A 22,405-nucleotide genomic window follows, 5' to 3' on the forward strand; every position below is an offset into this window, starting at 1 on the left:
TTAGCACAACAACACGACTCTGTGGGACAACGGCGGCAGGACCGGAGGTCAACGGCGGCAGGACCGGAGCCCAACCAGGACGGAGAGGAGTCTGGAAATGAAGGTCAACTGGGAAAGATCCCACTGGAACAAGTGGATCTGCTTTACAGCCATTGTACATTTAAAAAAGGAGAAAATGTCTGCCAGAGAATTTCTAGGAAAAAACTTGAAAATGTTTGAAAAGTACAAATTTCTTTTAGAAAAAATAAAATAAAATTTTAAGTTTAGATATTTTCCAAAGTAAAAAAAAAATCAGGAAAAAACTTAACACTTATTCGCAAGAAAAGATCTAAAATTCTCTAGAAAAAACTAGGGAGTTTGGACATTTTTTTTAGAAAAACTCAAGAAATTTCTGAGCTCCAACAGTTTAACATTTGCAAGAAAGAAGAAATTTTTGGGGGAAATTTCTGAAGAAATTTGCAACAAAACCCCCCCTCAAATTGTGAAATTATCTCCACATATTTTCTAAAGCAATGCTTGGAAATTTCTGATTCCATCCATTTTCTTACACACTTGCCCCTTGTAGACCCTTGAACAAAAGTCAAATATTTGCAAGAAAAAGTACAATTTTCTAGAATTTTAGCTTTAAACTTTTTAGTTTTGAAATGAGCTCCAAAAGTAAAACATTTTCAAGAAAATAAAGCATGAAATTTTGTAGAGAAAACTTGGAAATTTCAAGAGTCCGAAAAGTCAAAAATTTTAGAAGAAAACCTCACATTTTGAGACTAATTTCATGGATGTTCTAATTTTTTTTTTTTGAGCTCCAAAAGTTGAACATTTTCAACTTTCGGAAGTTTTCTGAGTTAAAAAACCCCCAAAACTTCTTCAAGCAATATATATATTTATAAATTTATTCCTGTTCTTAGTTTTTCCAATGTCCTGCTGGTGATCGAATTTCTGTATTCAGTTGTGTCAAGCAGTCCGTTAAGCTCGGTTCGATTCTGGACCAAAACTGTTCACTTTCTCACTGAACTGTCAAATGATCCAAACTAAATGAAAACCTGTTCCCCTCCTCGCCTGCAGGGGCGCTGGACTAACAACCACTGAAGGAAATGCCACAAAAACCTCAGAAGAGTGCAAACTTCTCCATGGCTTTACTACAACTTTTTTGTGTGTCTATTTTAATACATTTCTTTCATGTCCATTAAAATTTTCCCTGCAGGAATTAAAGCCCAAAAAAGGACGACAAAATATCTTACTGATTTTTTTATTATTTTGTAAGAATTATTAAAATGTACAAAAGACAACAAATACAACAAACCAATATATTATCTGAGTCAGATTTGTTTTTGTCTCTCTTGCTGGTCAGGTAGAAGGTCAAAGGTCAAAAAGAGCAGCTTTTCCAGGAAGAAGGGTTCGGCGCAGGGGAAACATGAAGGTTTCTGGGTTGTTTTTGTTTTTTATTTTTCCTCTAATGAGTCTTCAACAGATTCAAATTAAAAATGAAACGGCGAAGAGTCCAGCCCAGCAGAGGACACATCCAGAGAGGAGGAAAAACCTCTGCTGCCCTTCAACTGGTCCTGCCTCAATGTTTCTGCAGGGGGCGCTGCTGCTGCGTTCACATCTACCACGTATTCGCCAGACGCCTCATTCGTCTGGGGGACAAACGGGACGCAGGTGTTAATAGTTGCATTAAAAAAAAAAACAAAAGAACAACAGGAGGAAATGTTTTTAATAAACAAACTAATAGAAAACAGCCAAAATATTGAATTCCTTTAACTCAAGACTAAATATTCACTTGTTTAAAGTTGCTTTTAAATGAGAAATTTACCAATTTATTTGATCTAAAAAATAATCAACAGATCAGCCCGCCACTGTATTGATAAGACATGCAAAAAGTTTTTCACATGTTGATGTTAAAAGTTTTTTTTTCTGTATTGTTCATATTGTGCAATAAAGGAATGCTACGTTTTAGCATTTTTCTCTTATTTAATAAATTAATTCTTGTGTTTATTGGCATTTTTTTTATACTGTATAAAAAAGGCTTGAATGAAAACTGCATAAAAACTGCCAGACTCACCTCGTGTTTCTGTCCTGGTCTCTGATCTTCTTCTCCATCTCTGCGTCTGTCAGAGTCTCCAGCAGGGGGCACCACTGGTCCGCCTCGCCTGTGTTTCTGATGGCGATCTCCACCGTAGGAAGTGGGTTCTCACTGAAAAACAACAAACCGCTTCCTGGTTAAATCTACGACGTGTTCTGTTTAATTATATACAAGAAACAAACAAGCGACATGAAAGGGAGGCTGAGAGATTAATTGTTTAAATAATACAGACAAGCTTTTTCCTACTTGGGTTTTCATAACTCATTTTGTGTTTTTGCTTTTTTTGCTTGCATCTTGTTCTGCTCGTGTCGTAATGACAACAAATCGTCCATCAGCATTAAAGTCTGGAGTCGTTTCTCCACTGACGCGTCCAGCTCTGGCAGGGATCACTGTCTGGGTTTGGGAACATTTCATCATCCGATCCCAGACCAAGACCCAGTAAGATCAGATCTGCTGATCCAACCAGCAGTTAAGGTGAAGGAGGTCAAGGGCCGCTAGAAAAATATAGAACACCCTTCAAATTTAGTAGAACTTTTCAAGAGAGCCACTGGAAAAGATTACAGTAGGAGCTTTATTCAGCCAGCTGACCAGGAGTGTGCAGTTAATCGTTAGCATTATGCGCTTCAAGTCACAGAACAAAATGATAATAAATTTACACAATGCCATCACAGACACAAAAAGCTAGTTAGCTAGTGTGATTTAGCATTGAATCACACTCAGACATAAAAAGAGTAAAAAATCCTTGGTACTGATAAAAAGCACTAGTAAATTTTTTATTTTTTTTATTAAAAAATGAATGGAATTATTTACATCTTTTAATGCATTTCTAATATTGCATAAAAAAATCAAAGTAATTAAATAAAAAATCTGCAGAATTTTTTTATGAAATAAAGTGATTGATTATTAAAAAAGCTGCAGCCCTGCTGAGGCGCCATCTTGTGGTACCTGAAGGCGTACGTCCTCTGGTGCCAGCTCAGCTGACCTCGGATGCTGTATGCGATGGTGGTGACGAACTCTCCGCCCAGGCCGAGCTCTGAGCAGAGCTTCAGGGCAAACTTCTCCGGAGAGTTTTCCCTCTCCGACATGTCCCACTCAAACTGGTCCACCAGCGAAATGTTCCCCACGTGGATGTTCAGCTGGACGACGAGAAGAAGAACGTGAAAAATTAGCCACCTGCACTAAAAGTTACCTATTGTGCTTCCTTGAACAGAATAGGACAGGAATATGAGCTAAACAAAACATTCTTTAAATTTTTTTGCACAAATTCAATCTTAAATAATGAGTCTGGTCAGTTTTACCTAGTTGGATGTCCTTTCAGAATGAGCTGTTAAAGGGCTCTGTCACTTTAAATCCACGCCCTCCAACTGAATCAATTTATCAATTTCCGCATTATAAATTAAAATGAGATTTGTTGTATGCAATTTTATTTCTGTCCATACTTTTTTAGGCTTATTTTTGGATATTTAAACTATCTTACAATTCCATGTTTTAGTGTCTGTTACAAAATTACATTTTATTCATCTTTGAGAGGGAAACTTATCTGAAAATGGTCTCAAAATGGCAATATCAACATTTAGCTCTGCTTGATTACTGTGTAACAGATGAAACTCTGCTGGGTTGCGAGGTAATGGGCAGTGTCTGCTTATTTGTGAAGTTTTTGAAATGGCTTGTTTTCCAGTCACCAAAAATCTTTAATTTATTGCCAACAACCAACTGGGTGTTTTTTGGGTTTTTTTTTTAAGTGTTTGGGTTGTTTTTAGGAATGAAAGCACCTTGATGATCACCCTCTGGTCCGTCTGGTCCTCCAGGAGGCTGTCTGTCGGGTAGGACTCGATCTGCTGCCGGATGGCTGAGGCGATGGCCGGGACGAAGGCCAGAGGGTTCAGATCCAAGTCGTCACATAGGATCTCCGCAAACATCTCAGGTGTCATGAGCTTCTCTGGACATTTAAAAAAAAAAAAACAGGAACCCTCCGTAAGTGTTTGTCTTAAATCTCATCAGAAAGGGAGATGAGTGAGGAGCTACCGTTCATGTTCCAGGTGAAAGCGTCTCTCAGTTTCTGACCCTCGATCTCCATGTCGAGACGGATCGGAACAAGAACCTCAGGCTGTGTGGCGTTTTCATGGATCACCGCTGGGTCGTGGTCATCGAAGCTGATGAACGTTTAAAGATGCAAAAAAATTAACCTATAAAATTTACTGGATAATTAATTCTCCCAAAAAAAAACACACTAAAAACTCAAACTAGAAGTTAGTTTAAATGTCCTAAACAAAACCAAAAACAGGCAAATGTGGCAGGTGGTCCAAACTAGGTACTTTCTACTTGGGGTCAAATGTTTGCGTTTCTCAAAATGGCGGCTTTTAAATGCAATATTATGGTAGTGACATAAATAATGCAACAACCCATTGTCAAACAGTCATAACCAGTGGTAATAATCGCCCAAACAAGCAAAGCCTCAACCATAAAAAAAAAAAACATGAACAAAAGAGACACCATCTGCCAGCAGGGGGCGCCTCACCACAGGGGGAAGGTCCTCTTCTTGTCCCGGCCCAGCCGGCTGCGGTTGATGGTGGTGGAGCAGGGAACGGCGTCCAGGTGGTGGGAACTGTTGGGCAGTGTAGGAACCCACTGGCTGTTCCTCTTTGCCTTCTGTTCCCTGGTGGAGACACAGCACAACCAACCAATGGATCCCAGAGTCAGAAAGAACTGCAACTTCTGTGTTTCAATAGGAAACTTCTCATCAAAGCGGGCAGAAATCATATATGGGGTTCTCCAAGGTTCAATCCTAGGACCTCTCTTATTCAGTATCTGTACACTCCCACCAGCTCAGGTTATAACAGGAAATGAGATTAGCTGGCATAACTACGCAGATGATACACAGATCTACATTACTGTGAACTGACTCTGCATCAGAGGTGTCCAAACTGTGGCCCAGGAGCCATTTGTTGCCCTTGGACTAATTTGTGTGGTCCCTTACTGCCATTCAAGAATGGCACAAATTTAGCCACCCAACACTTTTAGTAATTTTTTTTTTATGATGATATTTTCCATGGCAAGTCTAAATACAAAACAAAGAATTTTTCTTGAATTATCTTTTTTATTATTATCGTTATTACTCTGTTGTTATAATTAGAGGTGAGATTAATTGATTTATTGCTAATTATGACAAGCCTTTTAATTACTTCAATGGCGTCTTCACAAATCTGCCTAAGAATTTTTTTTTAATTAATCAGCTTGTCTAAAACAATGCTCCTCACATTCTCCTCACAACTTAGCTGATCACATAACAGCTAAACATACTTTAACATACAATAAAATAGCTGGACTTCCAGATTTAGTTCATTTAAATCAGAAGTCGGCAACCCAACATGAGCCATATTGGACCCAAAAAACGAAAAACAAATCTGTTTGGAGCCGCAAAAAAGTAAAAGCCTCATTATAATGAAGGCAAAACAGGCTGCAGGTGTTTATATTAGCATATTATCAAAATGACTAAGTGTATAAATGGTAAAATGGTAAATGGACTGAACTTATATAGCGCTTTTCCAGTCATTTTGACCACTCGAAGCGCTTTACACTAGAGTCACATTCACCCATTCACACACACATTCATACACCGATACGCAGACCGGTAGGCAATTTGGGGTTAAGTGCCTTGCCCAGAGGCGCATCAACATATGGCAGGAGGAAGCTAGAATCAAACCTACAACCTTCCGATTCCAAGACGATAACTCTGCCACACAACCACAGTTATATACATAATTAGTATTCATGATTAAATGTTTATTTTCCCTGCAGTGCGTCCTGGAAGGAATGACGCACCACGTGACTCTTCTGTTGTACGATGGCGCTTTAAGTTTACCTTCTGTTACAATATGAATGCATTTACAAAATTAAAGAAACGCAATAATGAAATCAGATTTTTGATATCATTTTTATTACGAAGAGCGACAGGGAAAGTGTCATTTTTTTCCCCTTTTGGAACTCGGAAAATCTGACCCCAAATGCAGTTTGCATAACGACGATCACTCTTTGTAAATAATCACCGTTAAGCGTGTGATCAAATAAACAACAAACGGAGTTTAATAAAACAGCAGCCTTTTGAAAACGTAAAGTATATAAAATCAAATTAATAGACATAAAGTTCAATTTCTGTGCAAATGCCAAGCAAGTCAGTGCAATAGTAAGATATATCAGCCATGAGCAACCCGACCTGAGCAACTGATGAAAATTACTGTATCCCTTATTTATGTATGTTTTCAGTTTTTTATTTTTTTCCAAAAAATGTGTAATTTTGGCTTTTATTAAGGTGCGCTCCGGAAAGTACGGTACTCTGTTAATTATTTGACAACTTGTCGCTTCAGAGCAAACATTCAGGCAATCCTTCCACAACTGGCAACGAATGCAGATGATTCGGTCCAAGAATTGTAAAATTGAATATTTTCTACACATTTTTATAGCATTTGAAAATGTTAAGAATGATTGTGTCGTGTTTGTCCTCCTACAGAAGCCATATTAAAACAAAAACTATATTTTCCACACCCATCTTTTCCCATTTTCAAACATTTTGAGCCACTTGGGCATCTCTAAAGAGCCGCGGGTTGTTGACCATCTGCAAATCAGTGACAATATCTCCATAATCATGTGAGCTATTAGCATCTTGGCTGCTTTACAGAGAGACAATTAGAGCCAAAGTATATTTGCTTTTGTCCAGATGGGGTTTTTACCTGAGGTAGGTGGGTGGCTCAGTGCTAATAGACACAGCTTTGTATTTTTCATCGTTCCCTTCGAGGATCTCCTCGACCTCAGAGGCCTTCAGGAGCGTGACGCTGGTGGCCAGCTGAGTGTAGCCGTGATCTGGGAAGACAACAATAAGAAAACAACTTATTTTAGAAAATAATCATTGAGACATAATGAAACCAAGGCTTGAGTAAACTTAATAAATCACAGTCTAAGTATGTCTTTGAAAATAAAACAGAAAAATATAACAACGTGCGATCAATAGATATTTCACTCTGTTCACAGCATAAAAGCTCAGTTTTATGTAAAGAGTAGAAACCTCTGTAATAAATAGATTTTATGTTGGGTTTTGAAATTTTTTAATTTAATTCACTTCTTGAATCTCCATGTTTCAGGGTGATACATTTTTCTGGACAATAAACTGTCCCGGAAATTATTGCGATAAACAGTAACTTTGTTGTTTTGGGACAATTTTCAAGTTCAGCTTCAAATGACCAACAAACTATAATTTTGTTATGTTTAAACTCTTAACAACGGAGCTGGAAGATATTAAAAATATCCAAATTAAACACAGAACAACCAAAAACAATGCATAAAATGAAAAACCAAACAAACAAAACCATAAATAAAATGCCCTAAAACAACCATGAAAACAAAATTACCCTTCAAAAGATATTAACCATTTGAATGGAAATTGATATCATTCTAATTTAATATGCGATTAATTGCTTTTTATTACAGACTTAATATTAATATTAAAGAAGCAATGCTATAAAAAATCCAACAAAAAGTAAATAATTAAGATGAGAAATGTTGAGCATCAAGTTATAGATGCTCAATCAGTATCAGTTTTACAGGTAATACTATGAACACATCAACATCAAATTATTACCAGTAGCAGAAACGATCCTGTAAACATCTTTTTCAAAGAAAAAAATTATACATCTCATTAAAAACAACTTCATGACAATGTTTTTTCTGGTGAAATTGCATCACTTTTCTGCTAACATTATGAAACTAACCTTGTGACCAGGCCCCTATATTCAGATGTTAAAAAGGAAAAAAAAATCAATTACAATTGAAAATTTGAGATTTTATTTTTGCATACAAAAACCGCAAGTTGCTAGTTCTAAAAACTGGAGTTGCTTGACTTAGTGTTGCCCTCTACTGACCGTGTGAAGACTCTACAATTTTCTTCCGTTCTTCCACTGTTGCCAGTTTTCTCCATAAGGACGGATATCGTTTATACAGGGAGCCTCTGAACATGCGCAGGTAGTTCCCCACCTGACAAAAAGCCAGAATAAAAATAAAGAAAATCAAAACATAAACAAGTAAAAACAAAAATAAAAAATAGTGGTGTTTCAGACACCAGATTCTTAATGCGATGCTGCAGCAAACAGGAATCAGGGAAGCTCTGTTAAGAGTTCCTCCTTACGACGGCACGTTAGGGCCGTTGTATATAGAAAAAAGGAATACATTTCTGCAAAATATCTCAGAACTACGTCTCAGAAATTTACTATAAAAAGAAATGTCTGAGCTCCAAAAGTAACATTTACAAGAAAAAAACTCTGAAATTTTGAAATAAATCTAAAGATATTAGTACAAAAAAAGTCTGAAATTTATTAGCTCAAACAGTTGACAATTTATATATATATTAGAGATTTTTTGAGTTTCATAAACGAAAATCAAAACTTTCCAAAAGTGAAAAATTAACTACTTTTAAAACTTGGAAATTTTTTTTGAAGTTTTTTTGGCAGACTTAAAAAAAAAAATTCTACCACCTACAAAGATCCAAATACCCAGTCATATCTCCATAATCCTTCCATCAGTTTATCAGTTTAAAAGACATTTCTGTTTACACCTCACAATACAAACTGATGCTAAACAAGTGGAAATTGTCCACACTAACAGCATAATATATCAAATGAATTATATATATTTTTTATCTCACGGTAACATCAAGTTTTAATAATTTCTTAACCCTGTTAGAAGATTCTGTTTACATTTGTTGTTTACTTTTGCTTTTAATATTTTCCACCTACTAATCATGCAAGTAATCTTCTACATGTGATAATGTAATAATCTTCTGCAGTGGTGCAGAAGAAAAAAAACAGGCCATTTAAACGTAAAAGTGTAAGACTTGTCATTTTAAAACGGTTCTTTCCCACTATTACCAACCTAGAGAGACCGAAACAGCACAGCAAGGCGTATCAACATTAGATTGAAAATACTAATGCAATAATCCAACTAATTTTACGGTTTGTCTTAAAAATTAGCGCTTTGTTTGTTGAAGTCATGTTAGCTCGTATGCTAACGCTTAGCTTGCTTGACAGCTGAAGTTTGCGATTAAATTAAAGATTAACTTCATTCCAGATTTCACTTTCTGATAACCTATTATCGATCAGCACCTTCTATCCTCACGCTGTTCTCTGATGTTCAATGAATGAACCTTCACGCGCTGCCTTTCCCCTCAGCTGGCCTCGCGAGCATAGCTAAGCTAACAGCTAACGGCTGACACACCGGAACGTTTCTGCTCAAAATCACGATTCGTAACAGCAGCAGGGTTATAAACATTTGAAGATGCTGACCTCGGAACCGATCATGTAAAACTCTCCATCCTCTTCGAGCTGAAATTTCACCGGTTTTTGCCCAAACGTTTTGCTAAGCGCCATAGTGACATGGAATAACAAAGGTACGAGCTACAGCGCAGGCGCAAACGAGCTCAACAAACAACTGAATAGAACCGTTAAATGATGGACTTCCGGTTCCGCCCCATGGTCCGAGTTGTTAGATTCGGCTCACGAGCAACTTTACTATGATTTAATAACTTTTAAAATAATTTTTAAGCCTGAATTCTGTTATAAATTTCTATTAGGAGCGCATACTATTTTTACATTTAAATTGAATAAAAATGTTTTGTTATTTATGTTTCTCAAAAACAAAAAAACGCTAATTTCCTGTAACAGTCTATGTTACTGCAAAGCTGGAGAAGCCTCTGACTGAAGACACTATCATATCACATTCTTTTGAAGAGAATGCTCATGGTTGTCTGTAAAATAAAATTTAAAAAAAATTTTTAAACTAAAAAGTTATATTTTTTCAGCTCAACAATAAATTAAGCATGAAATATTTATTAACTAGTACTTAATGTTTTTTGTAGAAATCATTGTAGATCCAAAATTTCAAAAGGTTATTGCATATTTTCCCTATTAGTAAAGGCTACCAGTTTACTAATGTGCTTGGTTTAAGAAAACAGAAAAATATTTAGAATATTTTCAGCAATAAAAACATGATTTAGTTCACTCTGTATTTGAAAACATTTGCTGTATTTACTCCAGGGGTTGATATAAGTAAAACCACATTTCTGTGTCTGCTTTAGTGTTTAACTCAATGGAAAGATGTGGACCTGTCTATCATTAATTTCAAAGAAAATCAGAAATATATGAAAAGATAAGTATTTAGTGTCATAGCTAACATTTTTATGTGATGATTTTAACTTGTAGTCAATAGCTTTGTCCTAACTGAAAATATTTTGTACAAAGATGGTTTAAATGAATTGTCATTAAGCTTTTCAAGCTCATTTACTCAGTTATGTCCTAAAAAGACTAAGTAAAAAAAAATAAAAACCAGAAATGCAAAGATGTTATTTTAACTTTACAAACTTAATGTTTATTCGTATATACATGAATATATTAATCTATAACCAAGAGAGGAGAGAATGTACAATGCAAAACAAAATCTTTATATACAAATCAATAAATAAGACACAACCAAAAACAGTTTGTCAACACAAGGGCTTTTTGTTCATGAGAAAAAAAAAGTAAGACAAAAAAATTGCAGTAAGAAAATCTTGAAATTCTTCAGTTAAAAGTGGAAAAATGGCACCAAGAAAAAAAAAATTACCAAAACAACCACATCAAACCTGTTTCTGTTGTTTTTTTTCCTTCTTCATGTAAAACTGAGTCATTATTTTTATTTATTTATTTTTTGTTTTCAAACTCGCATAGAATCACGAAATTCATTTTCAACAAGGGCAACGACGATACACACATACACACACGGTCCATCCACGGTCGGGAACACTTGGACGCTTTCTGAGAAAAACTGCTGCAGAAACAGACACTCAAATTGTTTGAGGAGAATTTAGGAAGATTAGTAGTCAAGAAGGTTTTTGTTTAGTTTCAGATTAAACTATAAGAAACTAAATTTCTTATAGTTGAGATATTCTTTGTCACATTTTCTTATTAAATCATTAGTCAGAATAGAACAGGAAAATTTAATAAAAACTGATAAATTTGGTTCTTTTTGTTGACTAACATATTTTTGGATAATTTTTTCTGAAATTGGAAATGTTTTTTTAACTAGTAAATGTTTAAAATCTTTTACTTTTATCTATAACTTTTTGATTTAATTCTAAAGCAAGGCAATTGTATGGAGGCCTAAAAGTGCCACAATACAATATACAGTTCTTAACTTTATTAGGTTTCATCATCTGATCTTATTTGTTTGTTTAGAGAAAATTAAGCAAGTAACGACTTAAAAATATAAAATTCCTGCTGGATAAGTTCCCCACAGTTCAGTTTCTGCATCAGTTTCAGCTTTCTTTAAGTTTCCCGGACAAACAAAGTGAAACTAAAAGGGTCCAGACATGTTTTTCCCTCCTTAGTGTTCTCCCCCAAAGTAAACGGTAAACACAAAAGCTGAATAATTTCTCCCTCCTGCTGTGACACTGAAAGGTTTCCATTTTGTTTTTGGCACACGGTGGGGTCGGGTGCTGCTGCCTTCGCGAACAACACAAGCAAATGATCATCACGACAATAAATGGTTCACAGTGCCGATTGACGGGCGGAAAGGGGCAAAGGTCACAGTGTTTCACGAGGACATCAAACACATCCCGCCTGCCGCTCATCAACATATTGCTTCTGCAGTGTGTTTGTTAGTGAATTTGTTAAAGTTGACAGTGCACAAATATAGACAACAAAGAAAGGCAGGACAAACTGGGATTAGTGTTCTTCCAGGGTTTTTAGTGCTTTACTACAATTCCCAGAATGCTTGGCACCAAATTAAAACAGTGGAGATGTGGTGGAAAGAGATGACTGAAAGGAAACTGAAAAACAACCTGGTTTTCATGGGAGGAAAACACAAAAAAGAAGAGCGTCAGTTTGGATTTTTCCGTCACTGTCGCTCCTCTCTTATTCACATTCATCTAACAGCTGAAACGTTGCATCGTTTTGAGGTTTCCGTACATGGAAATCCAGCGATTCGTCTGGATTCAGAGAAACTGAAGCCTTAAGCGTCCTGCAGGATAAATCTGCAGCACATTTGGAAAGTTGTTGCTGAACGGATATGAAAGTTTGAGCCGCCGTGTTGGAAGAAAAAAAACGAAACCTGGGCAATGTTTGAGGACTCAGGAAAAAAACCTGATGATCTTTTGTTAATATAAAATATGTTGATGCTTATCCAGGGTTTTTGCACCTGTTTGAATTATTCAGATCAATAATATTAAGATGAATAAATTATGCAAACTTTAGATCCATATTCAAAAAACATTTTAAATTATAAATGATATCTTTTCACCTTTGCTGACCTTATTAAACCATTGAATTACTTGTTAGAATATCAGAAATTAGAACAGAAAACTTGAATGAAAACACTGAGCTAACTTTGGTTGCATTTATTTTCCTTCACACAATTTTTGGATATTTTCTTTCCCTTTTTTTAGGTTTGCACAAAATCATTTAACTTTTGTGTAGAATTCACTCTAACCAGAAACATTTTGTATGAAAGGCCAAAAGTGCCACAATTCAACAAATGAAGGTGTTAAATATTTAGATATGACTATTTAAGTACAAGTAAAAATATAAATGTTAAACAAGAAAATTGATCTACAGTTACTTTAACTCTTCAACAATTAAATTACCAAATTTTTTTAATTACTAAACTTTCTAATAGTTATTTTATAGTTCTGATTCAGCCAGTTGGCAGAACTTAAAGGCCATAAACAAGGTGATTAGGGGTCTATTTGACAGGTCACCCTGGATTGACTCATTAAAATAATAGACTTCTTTATACTTTAAATGAGCAAGCGTTAAAATATGTTCTATATTAATTGACCTATTTTTGGCATTTCTGGCTTTCCATCATTTCAAACTTGTTTATTTTTATTTGGGTCCAAATTCACTTTTTTAGAGCTGATGCTTTGTTTTTTTTCCAACATGGCACCCAGCGGTGTTCTGGATGAGGAAGTAAGTGAAATGGTGAAGAAACAGCACCGTATCCGAGGTGCAAGAAAACAAACACACAAAGAAAACGTTAAAAGTGTTGATATCATGAGTCCATTAACAAAAATCACAGGGTCCTTTTTCAGAACAATATACTGCACAGACTGGGTTGTTCATATTTACACTCTGTTCAGTCTGTGTGAAGTGTGATTGCTCTGCGGCGGCGGCATCCTCCACCATGTAGTGGTTACGATCTGAAACAGAAGCGTGGGATTCATGGCTGTGTTCACTGGATTTTGACACCATTTTCTCTTTTTTGTGAACACTGCAGCGTTCAGACGAGCGTCTCTTCCTCCACGCTCTGCTGTAAAATCCCGACCGAATCTCTCTATAGTGATCCGTCGGTTCTGGAAAGATGGCAGAAAAGTCTGACCCGAGGATTAAAAAGTGAAGGTGCAAAGATTCCCTTCGCTGACGCCGAGATGTAAACGCTTGTAAACAAAATGTGACGCATCAGGAGGTTCGAATGTTTCATCCAAACCAGGTGGAGGGCGATGAAGTCCAAGTATCGTACAAAGCGAAGGTTTTAATCCCCCCTCCACTTTCCTGAGTTTGCAGCTTTCATGAAAACAAACTCTGATTTTTTAAGGAGGGTCCTGAAGAAGCAACACATCCGGTTAAGTGCTAAAGTGCCACAGAAAGGCCCCGTCTCCGCCTCTATCCAAACCAAAACCTGGACGCTTTAGGTCGGGTCGGTTCGTCTCTTCTGAAGAGTCTCAGAAAATCCCTTTTGCGATCTTCAGTCCCTTCTGTTTCATGCGAGGCAACGTCGAACTGGCCACGTTCTTGGCCCGCAGCGGCCGGGCCGAGCCGCGCTTCTTCAGCACAAAGTCGTAGTTGGCAGTGGAGTTCATGGCGTAGAAGACATTGGCGTTGTCCGGGATCCGGAGCTCTGCAGAACGGCAGGAAACTGAGCAACGTCAGATTTCAAAGCACAGTTTGTTGGATCATTTTTGTAGGGCTGGTTCTGGAGTAATCTGTATATCCCAACAAAACTAAAATAGTCTATTGTTTGGTAACAAATCCAGAACTTGGGGATAGAATTTTCAACGTAATGTACAGTTTTACTTCCTGCATTGAGAAAACATGATTGTTTTGTCACTAAAAGACTTGGTTCAATTACATTTACAGTCAATTATAACTGCCAGAGCGAAAAATTATTTTGGTCAGTTGTCATTTTCTCTTTAAGCTTCAAATTCTTGAAATCTGCTGCCATTGGGACTAAGAACTACTACATCTGTGAACTGTTTCAGGAAATCGCTTAAATAATGATTACTAGATCATTTGAATTATTTTAAATTAACAGCATTTATATGTACTTATTTTCTTACAGGCATGACTTTTACTTTTATTATGAATGCATATTGTAAATTACACTACCTTTAGCCACACATTGAAACTGTGGTTTTTTAAATCTTGCCTGTCAGCATTTCTGAAACCCTGCTTACCTTTGTCCTCTGAGATTTTCTGCATCAGCTCGTAGTCCTCGGTCTTCTCCCGCTCCAGGTTGTGTTTGATCATCGCCTTCCTGATCACCGCTGGAGTTTTGTCTTGACTCGTCACCTGAAAACACATCAAGCATTTATTACTCCCTTCAACCTTCTGAGGTCCCCCTACAACATCTGTTGGTCCCCCAGCGACCCTCGCTCCCCCTATTTGAAAACCACTGGGATAAACAACAGATTTCCGCGCTCTGTTCCCATCTTTGGTCTCACCAGGATGCTCTTGTACATGTTGCCGTTCTCCACGTCCAGCGAGACCCGGATGATGCAGCAGTCGTCCACCTGCTGGTTGTAGAGCGGCAGCGACAGCGTGGAGTAGTTGGACACGGCCGACACCGAGCGTTTGTGCGAGCGCGAGGCGGACAGCGGCGTGGAGGAGGAGACAGAAGACGAGGAGGTGCTGCTGGAGCCCGAGGCCGAGCCAGAGCTGGAGCCCATCCCTGACGTGTCCAGGGAGGACAGAGACGTGCATTCCCAGAACTGAGGGGGACACTGCACAAGTGTTACTGACTTTAGAGATAATAAGTTTCTCTGATGCAACAATACAAGGGTTGAAACAATTAATCAGATAAAATTTTCACGTAAAAACTATATTATTATAAAATTACATTTCAGATCAATTTATTTTATAACCAAGCACACTAAAAATTGTATTTCTACACAAACTAAAGAAAATGTATAGTCTTTCAGACATTAGAAATGCAAAAATTTTTAACAACTTATCTTACCAAGTATTTTTGGTCTAGTTTCTTATGCAAATATCCTACCCTTGAAATTTGATAAAACTAACTTATAAGAACATTTTCAGCAAGACATAAGAGCTTGTGTTAAGTCAATAACTTCTTCATTTAAAATGTTCTTATTCCATTGGCAGATCGTTTCACTAATAAGACATCTTTCCCATATTATGAGTGAAATAATTTGCCAATGGACTAGCAACTTTTTTTGAGTGCAGAAGAATTGAAGAACAAAACATTTAGCGTTACCGTTGAGGTCGTGTCTGCAGCTGGAGCTTCTCTCCCCAATGCAGACACAGTGAGTTTCACAGACGGAGTCGACGTCTGAACACAAAAAAAATGTTGAAAGCTGTTTTAAAGGGCAAGTGTCACTTGTTTTCCAGCCATGTAAGTACTATTTTATTGCTTAATTAAGTAACTATGTTCCCATCAGTTGTTATAAAAATGGTGCATATGACTTAAAAAACCCAATATAAACTTGGGCTTCTGTCTCTTTATGAAACTCTGCCTGTGTTCATAACACTACAAATATTTCCCACCACTCAGCCGGACTCCCCGCTGTTTACCTTCCTCTCGTGTCCCTCTGGTGAATCCGATAGGAAGCTGGTGTTCACGTCCTCCAGGTCGGAACCGCTGGAGCTGACGGACGTGACACTGAGGGCGTCACCGCTGTCCCCGCCGCCCCCTTGGTACGGCCTACAGTGGGAGTGATCGAACGACTTTGAATGGGAGCCGGCGCCGCCACTGCAGCCAGCCTCCGTCAACTGCCGGCTGGTCACAGAACAGGAACAGGAAGTGGAAGAATAAGCCTCCAGGAAGACACAAACGACGGATGGAGAAAAATTTGAAGAAGAGCAAAGTGTGACTGACTCGCTCCATCGTTTCATGATCCCGCCGTTCTTCTTGGCTCTGAGCGTGTTGCTGGCCGACTCCGACAGAGGCTCGATCTCACAGGACAGATTATAGCTGCAGAAAAGAAAATGATTAAAATTCAGCTTATTTACACATTTGGGAGGATTTAGTTAAACCCCGGAAAGACATAATAGCTAAAACAAGCTTAGAGACATAATGAGACTAGAGCTGCAGCTAACAATTATTTTTAGCAATCTCATGAAGGTTTGTCATTTAATCACTTTTTTAGAACAATATTAGAAATACGTATGCAAATAAACAAATAGTTTTAAAATAAAACAGAACAAGTTTACAATAAGGCTCCCTTTGCAGATGGTTATGTTATTTATTCATCTATAAAGACTTTATAAAGCTGTTTTTTATGCATTCATTAAAGACGAAAAGGCAACTAAAAAGGTATGCTTACAAATGCTTATTGTGGTCTGAAATGTTTAGCATAATAACTCTAGATAAAGTACAGATGAACAGCTGTTTCCATACAGGAATAGCCCTCATGTTTTACAAACTACTTAACATTAAAGGTTTATTTGCAAGTTACAAAGTGTTATGTTTTGTCCTTACTCAGGTTTCAAACTGTGGATGAAAACACCTCTACAGAAAACTATTTGATCTCGAGAAACTTTGGACCATCATGTTTTATTTAAAAAGGATAATATTTAATAAGCTAATAACCTTTCTGCCTCACTGAGTTTCTCCACGGCTGCGAACCACTCTCTGAAGTGGCTTTCCTGAGTGAAGCTGTAGTTGTTGGAGGCCAACTGGAGAAGTTTGATCTGAGCAATAACCTCAAACTCCTGCAAAAAATAAAAAGTTAAAATACAGCAATTCAAAAATAATTTTTAATCAGCAGTTTTGAAACAGGAAAAAAAAAATTACCTTTCTCCTCTTCTCAAAGTTAATCAGACCACCCTGAAAAAAAAAACAAAACAGGAGAATAAAAACATCAGCAACGTCAGAAAATGAAACAGGAGTTTAAAATTATTTTGGTGCCATTTTTTTATCCTGCAACAATGACTTATTCTTTTTCTTTCCACAAAAACACGCCATAAATTTAAAAATCAAAACTCAGCGCCTAAAGAACTTGTGGGATGATGTACAAACAGAAAAACCAAAATGGCTGACCTCTGTGTAATCCTTCATGGCAGTGTCCATCATCACCAGGTCCGTTAGGAATGTTCCCAAATAAGGAATGGTCCCCTGCATGACTCCCTGTTCACAGACGGATTATTACTGACACTTTGTTCTCTGACATGCAACACATAAATGATTTAAAGATTATCTACCTAAACATAACGGAATCATTAGAAACAAAAACACTCTTCTGCAAGTTTAGGGTACAGATAAGAAAATAGAAAGAATTAATAATATTACAAGAATAAAGTTGAAATAAAAAAATTAATTCAAAATAATATGAGAATAAAGTTGTGGTATTATGAGAATATATTTACGACTTTATTCTCATAACATTATGAATACTTGTAATTTTATAAATTTATTCTCATAACTGACTTCATTCTTGAAATATAACTTCATTCTTTTATTATTATGAATTAATTCCAATAATTCTATGTACTTATTCTTGAAATTTGATTTAGTAATTTTATTTATTCTCGTAATTTTATTAATTTATTCTTAAAATATGACTTTATCTTCAATTTATTTAAATTTTCTTTTATTATTTTGACTTTATTCTCATTTTATTGTGCCTTTATTCTTGTAATATCATTTCATTTTCAGAACTTTATTGGTTTGTACTTTGTATGTCCCTAATAAGCTGCCATAAGATTTTAGTGAAACAAGGAATCATCAGATTGGGCACAGTAACATCACCCGCCACTAGATGGCACTGATACTGTTTCTCAGTCTTTTCTGAGGTTCATCAGCAGCTTTTGTTCATGTGAATCGGGTCTCACCAAGTCTCTCTGCTGCTGGTGTCTCCTCTGAGCTCGTTTGGGGTTGATTTCTAAAGTTGCAAACTTTGAGGTTCCCTCCTACAGAAACAACAACATGTTCGTGTTTTAGCAACCTTTCATCTGGGCGTTTTCTAGATTTTACAAACAAAACATGCACAAACTTCCACTCAAACACATTTGCTCAGCTCATTTATTTCAGTTCATTCTATGAAGTAATCACAGAAGTGTTCAGTCTGATGCATTGGTCTCAACTACCATCTTTTTGAAGGACAATTTTGTTTAACAAGACAATTTCCTCATGTTATAAGTGACCTTATCTGCCAGTGGATCTAGAACCTTTCCATCAAAATTAAGAAATTATTGACTTAACACTCGTATATCTTGCTGAATAGTTACTTATAAGCTAGTTTGTCTTGTTTTACATGTATTAAGATATTTAAACTATAAACTAAACCAAAAATACTTGGTAAGAGTTTGTGTTTTGATTTTAAAGTATTGCATGAAGCCTGCTAATCAGGTGATTGAGTTGAAGGAAATAAACTAGTTCACAGTTAGTTTATGAGACTGAAAACGATAAAAAATGAAAATCTGTTGACCCTTGGAAAGAAAAATTCCTGAGAGAGTCGTTGAGGCTATGTTTATATGCAACGCACCCTGGACCAAGGAGATAGAGAGAAAGGAAGGCGACGCCCTGAAGTCCGTCCATCAGCGGCGTTATCTACAGGGTTTCCTCCCTCTGACGTCAGCAGGGATTCCCTCACTGGAGGCCCCCGCTTTAAGCTCTCAGGTTACACAAAAATGCAATCCTGAGTTCACGTCAGCTTTCCTGGAACTGCAGGTTGCTGCTAAGAGGAAAGCTGTTCCAGATGTTCAGGCTCAAAAACATCTGCAGCAAAAACCTGATTCTGATTTTCCCTGTGTCCAGACAACCAGCTTGCACCAAATAAAACAGACACAAACTTTACTTAAATCAATGGAGACCAGGATTTTATAAACTGCTGGTCAATATAAATGTTTCATATCATTAGATATCAATAATTGTTGCTTTTTTTTAAATATTTGACTTTCCCCGTTTTATCCAAAGTTTTCACTCCACACTGTTGTTTTTTTTATTATTATTTTAATCAGTTATTACAGTGGCAGAACTTCAAACTGACGCTACAGCAGTTACTCAACAGGCTTTTGCTAGGTAACCAATGAATGAGTGAGCTAGTTGGTTCATTTCACCAACGCAGCTTCTGATTGGAGTTCATTGAAATAACTGAATATTCTGTAAGATGTTTTATCTATTGATAATTGTCAAATCTCTATCAGAAAATATATTGTTAATGATTAATTGCACATGCTTTTCAAGAAGTCTAAATTAAATAAAGAAAGATAGTCTTGTCAATTTTATTTAGACCAATAAACTAGAAACTATATTTTACTGACAAAAAAAAAAAAAAACTTGATAGAAAAAGTTGAGTTTTATTTGGAATAAAGTAAAATTTAGCTGTAATTAAACTGCTAAACGGCACCAGGGGAACTCAGATCAGACCCAGAACTTGGCTCAGATCCACAGGAACACCAACTGTTCTGCAGGATGTTCTCTTACAGCCGCAGCGAAGTGACGAGGTCACATCCTGCTGCTATCTGCTTAGCTGTTGGGGGACGAAGTTGCGCAACGTGCACTGACTAATTTATATGTCTCGGACAAAAACATGGAGCTCACGGGTTAGCTGTAATTTTAATACTGAAATTAGACCTTAGAATTTTATCATTTCAACCAACAACATTTAAAGGTGACCTCTTTGAGAAGCATTAGTGGAGCCTCCTACACAACCAACAAAAAATTTGGTTTCTGGATGGCAAGTAAACAAGAAAACACTCGTGTTTTCCAGCAGCCATTGCACAGTGCGTACAGAGTGCATTTCTCTCAAGCATTTTTATTCTATGGTGTTTAAAAGACGAGACTCACCTTCACCAGCAGCTCTCGACTCAAGGAATAGTTATTGTCGTCCGAGAAGATTTCGGAAAGCTCTCTGAAGGTTCTGACGCTTTCCCTGTGAATAGAAGCAGAAACCGGAGTCAGAAATCCCCTCAGGAAAGATCCGTCCAAGTCCAGAGTCCAAACCTACCGAGCGACTTCGTCCCAGGTCCTCTTCAGGCGGTGGATGGAGTTACACTGCAGGGCAGAGAGGATTGCTCGCAAAGAGGAGAAGTTCTTCAGGATCCGACATTCCTGATGGGAGGGAACAACGATCCGGTGAGACAAAACGGAAACAGCAACTTCTTAAAGTTAAACAATAAGCAATAAATCAATTAATGTCATGATAAATTAAAATGAACACGATAATATCCATTTGGACAACAGTTGTTATTTTCTGAAGTGCAGTTTTGGTCAACGAGTCTCCATGATCCATTTTAATTACAGTTGTTTTTGTCAGTTTATTTTGCATATCTGAAATGTTTTCTGGTTCCAGGCGGTGCGGCTCACCCGCGCCACATCGATCCACCTCTCGATGAGCCGGGCTCTCTGGTTGGGCTTCAGCGCCGGGTTGCTCAGGCAGGTGGTGATCACACAGTTGGTCACCGAGTTGAACTGGGCCACAGTGGCTCGGATGGTGGGAGCCAGGTGCTCCTTGCCCTTCTTGTCCCGCTGAGACCAAATGCCACCCAGGCAGTGATACGGCACCACCTTCTTGAACAGATCCTGAGCACACAGGAAGATATAGAGAAAAAATGGATTCAATCATGTTATGAGATAAAACTTTATATTTTAATTAATCTGAATAGCTGACATGCAGAACAATTCAGAAATACTCAATTTTTCCACTTTATCAGAGTCATTACCAGAAATAACATCCAATTGAAGAAAAATAATAACATTCAGCTTTTTGTGCAATGGTTTTATGTTCTTCTTTATTTTAAGAACTAAAATAAAGACAATAAAATATAAAAAAAACGACAAGCAAACAAATAAATATTTGTTTTGTTTTGTCTTTTAAAAGTCAGGCAGTATTAGGACCTCTAAATGAGTTTAATTTAGCTGGACTGAGGGGAAAAACGGCTCTTTGGGTTGTAAAGGCTGCAGGTGTGTGAAGCTTTGCAAAGACACTCAATGATTTTAAAAATCAGCAGAGGAAACATTTATTGCTGTTCAGCTTCACACTCTGTCCTGGAACTATTAATTACACAGTAAAACATTTAAATAAACCAAGAAAATATACAGTAAAAAACAAAAATTAAACTATATATTTCCAAATAATATGTAATGGGTGAAATTTTCTAATCAAATTTTCCACCATAACACTGTCGTTTGATTTTCAGAGAGAAAAAAAACCTAGAAAACCTTAAGCTGTCTGTAAACGCAGCTCCATTTCAAATTAAAATGAACTATTTTCCCTCTTGGATCAGAAAGTTTCCATTAACGTCAACAAAACTTCGGCACCTGATTTTCAGACGTCAATGTGAATAAATCTGCTGTTGAGGGAAGGAAACCTTGCTCACCGCGTCCATGAGCGTGAACTGCTCTGCCACCATGATGGGGTCAAACGACAGGAAGCTGAAAGCAGGAAGCTCGTCCTCAAAGCCGCTCTCCTCCTGCGTGGCGAACGGGCAGCCGATGTGTTCCCCTGAACGGGAAAAAAACCCAGCAGAAAAATAACAAAATGTAAAAAAACGCTGCATCCATCTGAGCTTGATCTAAGCCCTGCTCATCTAAAACTCAACTACATCTGTTTTTATCACTTCAAATAAATAAATAAATCCCTCTCTGCTCCTGTCCTGCCTTCATACCATTGGGATCAGGCTCACACTGCTGTCGGCGGTGGAAGTGGGCCAGCAGGTTGCGGGCGCGGCGCTCCAGGTCCGAGCCGGGGAAGTGGAGGTGGAGGTAGGCCAGGAGTTGGTGCAGACATTCGTAGTTCGGAGGGCTCCAGAAATCCTCGGAGTACTGGTCCAACCACGCGCCCAGGATGGACGAGACGGTGCTGAAACACACAAGTAACGTCACTAAACAACAATCTGGTGACACATTCACTGGAAAAACACAAACACAAATATTTTATTCTCTCTTAAACTTAAAAACGTCTTGGTACTTAGAATAAGACAAAACTAACTTACAAGTAACTTTTCTGCAAAAAATAGGAGCTTGTTTTGAGTAAGTAATTCCTTAATATTGGTGAAAATGTTTCACTGACAGATTAATTCTTTATTACACAGGGAAATTATTAATATACTATGGAATTATTTACTTTAA

At 37.3% G+C, this 22,405-nt stretch overlaps 2 protein-coding genes across 9 annotated transcripts in view; both read right to left on the bottom strand.

The window, feature by feature from the left end:
* Nucleotides 1-1,230: 1,230 nt before the first annotated feature.
* On the bottom strand, nucleotides 1,231-9,548 carry smarcb1a (SWI/SNF related, matrix associated, actin dependent regulator of chromatin, subfamily b, member 1a). The gene is made up of 9 exons (XM_055039443.1): nucleotides 9,409-9,548; nucleotides 7,993-8,104; nucleotides 6,808-6,937; nucleotides 4,599-4,736; nucleotides 4,106-4,233; nucleotides 3,853-4,019; nucleotides 3,026-3,216; nucleotides 2,060-2,191; nucleotides 1,231-1,634 (listed from the first exon to the last, which is right to left on the bottom strand). Exons 1-9 carry the CDS (start codon nucleotides 9,490-9,492, stop codon nucleotides 1,604-1,606), a joined length of 1,113 nt encoding a protein of 370 aa, XP_054895418.1. The 5' UTR covers nucleotides 9,493-9,548; the 3' UTR covers nucleotides 1,231-1,603.
* A 915-nt stretch (nucleotides 9,549-10,463) lies between these two features.
* LOC129365796 (ral guanine nucleotide dissociation stimulator-like) overlaps nucleotides 10,464-22,405 on the bottom strand; it is a 54,330-nt gene continuing 42,388 nt past the window's right edge. For 4 of the 8 annotated variants that reach the window (XM_055039280.1, XM_055039278.1, XM_055039277.1 and 1 more), the window contains exons 4-18: nucleotides 21,943-22,136; nucleotides 21,655-21,779; nucleotides 20,642-20,857; nucleotides 20,283-20,386; nucleotides 20,123-20,207; nucleotides 18,166-18,243; nucleotides 17,375-17,461; nucleotides 17,129-17,161; nucleotides 16,925-17,046; nucleotides 16,211-16,306; nucleotides 15,907-16,111; nucleotides 15,590-15,664; nucleotides 14,817-15,095; nucleotides 14,550-14,664; nucleotides 10,464-14,011 (exon numbers count right to left, since the gene is read on the bottom strand). In XM_055039280.1, coding sequence (XP_054895255.1) covers nucleotides 13,818-14,011; nucleotides 14,550-14,664; nucleotides 14,817-15,095; nucleotides 15,590-15,664; nucleotides 15,907-16,111; nucleotides 16,211-16,306; nucleotides 16,925-17,046; nucleotides 17,129-17,161; nucleotides 17,375-17,461; nucleotides 18,166-18,243; nucleotides 20,123-20,207; nucleotides 20,283-20,386; nucleotides 20,642-20,857; nucleotides 21,655-21,779; nucleotides 21,943-22,136 — 2,008 coding nt within the window. In that variant the 3' untranslated portion in view covers nucleotides 10,464-13,817. The remainder of the gene's footprint in view (nucleotides 14,012-14,549; nucleotides 14,665-14,816; nucleotides 15,096-15,589; nucleotides 15,665-15,906; nucleotides 16,112-16,210; nucleotides 16,307-16,924; nucleotides 17,047-17,128; nucleotides 17,162-17,374; nucleotides 17,462-18,165; nucleotides 18,244-20,122; nucleotides 20,208-20,282; nucleotides 20,387-20,641; nucleotides 20,858-21,654; nucleotides 21,780-21,942; nucleotides 22,137-22,405) is intronic. The other 4 variants (XM_055039279.1, XM_055039276.1, XM_055039274.1 and 1 more) reach the window with 3 other exon arrangements.

The sequence above is a fragment of the Poeciliopsis prolifica genome, unplaced genomic scaffold, assembly GCF_027474105.1.
Source record: "Poeciliopsis prolifica strain line A6 unplaced genomic scaffold, Auburn_PproV2 SCAFFOLD014, whole genome shotgun sequence".
Taxonomy (NCBI): Eukaryota; Metazoa; Chordata; class Actinopteri; order Cyprinodontiformes; family Poeciliidae; genus Poeciliopsis; species Poeciliopsis prolifica.